This window comes from Notolepis coatsorum (genome assembly GCF_963971535.1).
Source record: "Notolepis coatsorum genome assembly, chromosome: 1".
NCBI lineage: Eukaryota > Metazoa > Chordata > Actinopteri > Aulopiformes > Paralepididae > Notolepis > Notolepis coatsorum.
The window spans coordinates 200,407,446-200,413,445 of NC_140165.1; the positions used below are offsets into that span (position 1 = coordinate 200,407,446).

At 49.9% G+C, this 6,000-nt stretch overlaps 1 protein-coding gene across 2 annotated transcripts in view; it reads left to right on the forward strand.

Moving 5' to 3' along the window:
- Window positions 1–5,587, forward strand: part of ssh2a (slingshot protein phosphatase 2a) — a 109,425-nt gene extending 103,838 nt beyond the window's left edge. For both annotated transcript variants that reach the window (XM_084313791.1, XM_084313790.1), the window contains one exon: window positions 2,402–5,587. In XM_084313791.1, coding sequence (XP_084169917.1) covers window positions 2,402–4,240 — 1,839 coding nt within the window. In that variant the 3' untranslated portion in view covers window positions 4,241–5,587. The remainder of the gene's footprint in view (window positions 1–2,401) is intronic.
- Window positions 5,588–6,000: the final 413 nt, after the last annotated feature.

Consider the following 6,000-nt stretch of genomic DNA (forward strand, 5'->3'; position numbering starts at 1 on the left):
GTTATCCAAAAAGATTATTCCAATTCCTGATCGCCATTCCAAATATCGATCGCATTTATTGATTCAGCGTTGGGTACTGTAAATACATAATACACACGTTTTTCCGGGCCGGCGATCACAATGGATTCTTCAGATGCCTCGTCGGAAAAGTAAAATGAGGAAACTGCCCCCCCCCCTAAAGTAATGGGGTGCAGTTACACAGGGAGAGACGATAGGGGGCGGTATCTTCCCAATTGAGCTCAGAGAGAGTCTGCAACACTAACCTGAGGCTCGATTGATGAAATATGAATTCAAATCGCCAATAAAAAAAAATACGACAAACAAACGCTATATAGCGTTGGCGGGCACTCAACGGTCGACATGAACTAACGACAAAACACGTGGCTGGCATCCAAAGTGTTACGTTTCAGTTTCACTTCCAGAGAGAATTAACTTCACGACGAGACTGAATACTAGAGAACAGATGACATGTTACAGGATAGATTTTAAGGTTCTCCTATTTGTTTTTAAAGCCCTTAATGGTCACACACCCTCCTACATCTCAGACCTCCTATCCCCCTATTCCAACACCAGGTCCCTCAGGTCAGCCGATCAGAGGCTCCTGACAGTCCGGAGGTCTAACCTCAAGCTCAGGGGGGGCCGTGCCTTTGCTATCGCAGCCCCTGAACTGTGGAACAGCATCCCCACCTCCATTAGGCTCGCCCCCTCGATAGATGCCTTCAAATCTAGGCTCAAAACCCACTTCTACCTACTAGCCTTTCCCGTTCACTGACTCATGCCCTGTTTTTCTATGTGTTTGCCTGTGTGCCCTCCCATAAAACGGAGTGTGATTGTTGTCTATATGTATCTTGTGTAGTTACCCTCTGTACAGCACTTTGGTTGACACGCGTCATGTGAAATGTGCTTTATAAATAAATTTGATTGATTGATTGATTGTTACTTACAAAAATGGCAGAGGATTATTTGGATTTAAACACAGTGGAGCTCAGATGATCTGTCCGGAAAAGTATGTTTCTTTTTTTTATTTGATTGTGGGGAGAATGTTGATGTGTTTGTTGGCGCGTGTGTGTGTCGGCGACGCGTGTGTGTGTGTCTTTCCATTGGTTTAATTTGGTTAACGTTATTGAGCGAACAAGAAAACGAAAGAAAACTGTAATGACCCTGCAGCTGTTCCAATGTAAATGTGCCTTTCTCGTGCACTTTCGCCCGCTCTGAACTGAAGTCAGAGAGGGAGGGATGCGGAGCGTTTTGCGCGCGCTCCCGACTGCATGTGTGTGTTTCCCCACGTGCGTAGTGTGTGTGGGGTGCTCCGTGTCCCTCTCTCGCCCTCTGTCTCTCTCACCCTCGCTCTCACTCGCTCGTCACAGTCTGTATCCCGACTGTGACGTGTGCCGCGCGCTGTTCTCGCATGTGCGACTGGTGTGTATTTGCGCTGAGGCGTATTCGTCGTATGGCGCGCGTACCGCACCGTGATGGCCGTACCGTAAATTCCCGGGACGAATACACGTACCGTTACACCCCTAATATATAGATTATATATATATATGCTACAATAGCCACTTCTCACCATATGTTTTGCCCCTAACATTTAGTGTAGAATTATTCAAAACCATTGTACAGTATTTGTCATTCATACGTGTCCCATGCATTCCAGTAGATCTATTTATGGCGGCCTGCCACAAATACATTTCCCAAATTGTCTGATATTTCTAACAGTGCTTATTGTGTTACAGTCTTTTCTTCTTGTTACACGCAGTCTTTTCTTTTCTTTTTTTTTATTATGTTTTTGGTAGATATTTGTATTGGTTTTTACCGGGCAGTCCGGTAGAGAGAGAGAGGAAGTATGGGAGGATAGAGGGGGAAGACATTCGGCAAAGGTCGCCGGGTCCGGGAGTCGAACCCGGTGCGGCCGCGTTGCACCGCAGTGCTGTACGTTGTGTGCCACCCTGGCGCCCCGCACGCAGTCTTTTCTGCTGCTGACTATCCCCTGGCCTGCTGTACCATTATCACAAACAAGCTATGGGAAACGCCCTCCTTGACCGGTAGACTCTGTTGTATCACTTTCAAAAGAAGAGGAATGCCGTCCTCTCTGTAATAGTGAGTGGCACCCTATTGTCACCCTATTGTCTTCTAGTAAGGCTCCCCGTTGAGAGCAACTAAGTGATTAATCAGATTGTATCTCTTGATTGGCGATGTGGGCAATGGACTCAAGGGAGCTAATGGACTGAACCAATTAGATACGAACAGCAGCTCTTAGGCAGAGTTTTAACAGTGATTACACTGACACCTGCTGGAGGATCAGAGTATGAATGGACTGTTTCTCTTACTCTCTCATTGTATCTCTCTCCTTTTCTCTGTCAAATAGTAACACATGTGCTTTTCCTGTGCTTCTCTCCTTCAGTCATCTCCACACGGTGAAGACGGCTGTGACCGGCCCAGCCCCGACAAATCCCATCATCACCACGACAACGGCATATCAGTTCGCCATATCGTCACAGAGATAGAGTCCATATCTCACCCTGCCACCTCTCTCCCTCCTTCCTCCTCCGCCACCTCTCCCTCCTCCATCCCCACGTCTTCCCGTTCTTCCCCGCCTTCCCGACAGGACACGCAACAGGAGGACCGGGAGACGGGCGAGGTCACCCACGGCTCCTCAACCCCTCCCTCCTACCCGCAATCACCTTCCACGCCGCCGTGCGATTGGCCGGCCGGTTCGGTGCGCCGGGCCACCAAGCAGCTGGAGCGGAGGTTGAAACAGGAGCTGGAAGTGGCTGCTCCTCAGGCCACTCAGCGCTCGCCCATACACTCCCCCGGCACCGAGCACCCGCCCACGCCTTTCCTACACTCCCCCCCTGCAGAGCAGACGCCCACGCCTTTCCTACACTCCCCCGGCACCGAGCACCCGCCCACGCCTTTCCTACACTCCCCCCCTGCAGAGCAGACGCCCACGCCTTTCCTACACTCCCCCCCTGCAGAGCAGACGCTGTCCTCCGGACACAGACTCACTCAGGGAGAGGCCACGTCTGCCAGCGCCGAGCCCAAAGACGGAGATACTGATGCAGGGAGGGATTCACCCAGAGAGCTGCACAGACTGAACTCCTCAGACATGGATACACTCCCAGACCCCTCGCACTCCCCCGACCACAGTAGTACTACTGTACCTATCGCCATAAACACATCCACGGATAGCCATAGTGAGACACAGACCGAGGCCATTATCATAGACTCATCCCTGGCTGCCTCACCCCGACCTCGACCTCAAACTTTGAGCCAAAACCTTTCAGAGCCCCAGATCCAGTCCCAGGCCTCCCAAAACACACTGGCCCTTAACCTGGAGGGGGTGACGGCCCAGGACTTAGACACAGATGGGAGCCAGAGCTTTGACTGTGCCCCCTCCTGTGGTGCCCGGGGCCGGCTGACGCGCAGCAGCCAGGAGCTGGAGAGGATCCAGCAGACCCTTAGAGAACTACAGGCCTTCCTCCACGAGGCAGGGGGCCTGGAGACTGGAGAGACCACGGCTCAGCTGGAGGAAGCTCACCTTAACCAGGCACAGGGAATGGAGCAGATTCAGGGTTTGAGGGGGGGCACGGACAAGGAAGCAGAATTAGGGAAAGGGGACTTTGAGCAGGCTAGCCAAAGCCTGGAGCTGGGCCAGGGGAACAGGGAGAGACAGGGCAAGAGCTTCAGAGAACCAGCCGGGTGGCAGAGGGCCATGGAGCTAGAGGCTCGTATCCGTCAGGCAGGGCTCACTCCACCCTCCCTCATGAAGAGGTCGGCTTCCCTGGCTAAACTGGACTGTCTGGAGCTGTCTGCCAACGACCTGAGCGACTGGGACCTTAGGTCCAGCCCCTCCTCCGGGACTCCATCTTCAAACCCCCAGGAGCCCTTCCCCGTGTCCCCATTCCAGGGACCTCCCCACCCCAACTCCACCCCGGACGATATGTGGAAGAAGCAGAGGGTGCTGGTTCAAGTCTCTCCCATTGAGAAGACTGGTTGGTCCCATCATAGTGGGGGTCCTGACAAGCCTTCCTCGCCCCTCTCCTCCTTCTCTCCTTCATCTCATCATCATCATTATCAGGAGGAGACTGGGGAGGAGGAGGATGTGGTTGCCAACGGCAACAGCGTGGTTGCTATAACGACAGCCCGTCAGCAGGGGAAGGGTCACTCGTCAAGGCGCTCACGTAAATCCTCTGTGGACAAGAAACAGCGAACCGTCACTGTGCTATACAACACCATGTAACCTCACTGGACTGGAATGGAACAGACTGGAATAGAATGGACTGGAACGGGTGTATGTCTGTGCGTGAAATAGATGTCATAACAGGGTAGGAAATGAACAGGGGCTCGATACGAAAATTCCCCAGAAAGTTACTGAAATGCCGCCAAAATTGGTATTACAGGTTGCAAAACAAATTAGAATAGAAATGCACTTACTGTCTGAATACCCATAGTGTCATAACGATCACATTAATGTGATCAGAGAGTTGGCTTGTTTCAAACATCTACCCTGAAAACCCTTCCTACAAAATCACTTCACATGCATTTAAAGAAAATAAGAAGAAAATGTATTTCCTACCTTGTGGCATAATGTGTATGAATGCAAACCCATTTGTGTCTGTGTCTGCGACTATGGTCCAGACTTTTTCTGTGTGCGTGTGCGCGCCTGCCTGCCTGCCTGTGTTCAGAGTAGAAGGGGTAGCTTGGGTGAGCTATACAGTGTGTAAGTAGGAAGCGGATGAACCCTGTGTATGTATGTATGTATGCATGTATGTATGTCACTGAATGTGTGCAGATACATAGACCGGATTCACACAAGGGGATAAGCTGCTGGTCTGAAAGTGGGAGTGGCTATTGAGCCGCTGTCCAGTACGCATTAGATAAATGAGAGCCGTGTTCCTGGATCTCTCTGAAAGCATCAGAATGTCGCACTCTCTCTTCCTGGGTCTCTCTGAAAGCACCAGTATGAAGCACAGAGTTTATTCCCTGCACATAGGCAGTGGCTGAATGGCGCTGCACATGTCGGTGGGTGTTTTTGGGCGGATGACTGCTCTCCACTGAGAACCTTGTTGTGCCGAGCGTCCCCGCCCTGCCTGTGCTTCTATAATAACTCCATGACAAATTAGTGTGTAAACGGTCATCTGTGTGTGTATGTACAGTACTATGAATGTTCAAGCTAACGCTGAACCTATGTGTGTATGTGAGCATGTTCCTCTTTAGGTGTGTTTGTTTTGAGTGTGTGGTCCTCTCTGCCTGTTCAGGGTTTCTAAAACACAGACCTAGTTTCTAAAACTACCCGAGGGGGCTGTTTCTCAAAAACATGCACTTTACGCGTCTCGTATACATTTTCATTTTGAAGTTTAATTTGAAATAGTTTTTTAAGCTATTGTTTTTACCCAGGGGGGGGGGGTATTTTTGCACTGATTTCTATAGGGGTTAGCCTGTCTGTATGCGTGTGTGTTTTTGTTTTCAAGTCGACAGAAATATATCCTTATTCAGACTTGAAAACCTGGACAAAGTTGATATATTAATTTTTTTTATTGTTCTGTGCTTTTAACTGTTATTATAATTATTATTAAAGAAATATATTGCATTTATCATGACTAATTTGTGGTATTTATTTATTAACTTTTTTCGACCTCTTGGTCAGTGTAGATGGAGATCTTGAGAGTAGAGAGGCGTCTATACTTTCCGTAGCCGCATTTCTGGCAAGACGCTCTCTGATTGGCCGACGCCTGTTTCTACACTGGTTAAGCTTAGGCACTCTTTCGAAGTTGGTTAAGGTTAGAGTTTGTCTTAGAGCGTGACGGCAAGTTCTTTCGACGGTTAAGCTTAGGCACTCTTTCGAAGTTGGTTAAGGTTAGAATTTGTCTTAGAGCATGGCGATAGAACGCCAGGTAGTTTGCAGGCTGTTCGATGCGGAAATGGGCAAAGACACAGCTCGTCACGCGATTGGGCAACAGTGGCCAATCAGAGAGCGTCTGCCAGAAATGCGGCTACGGA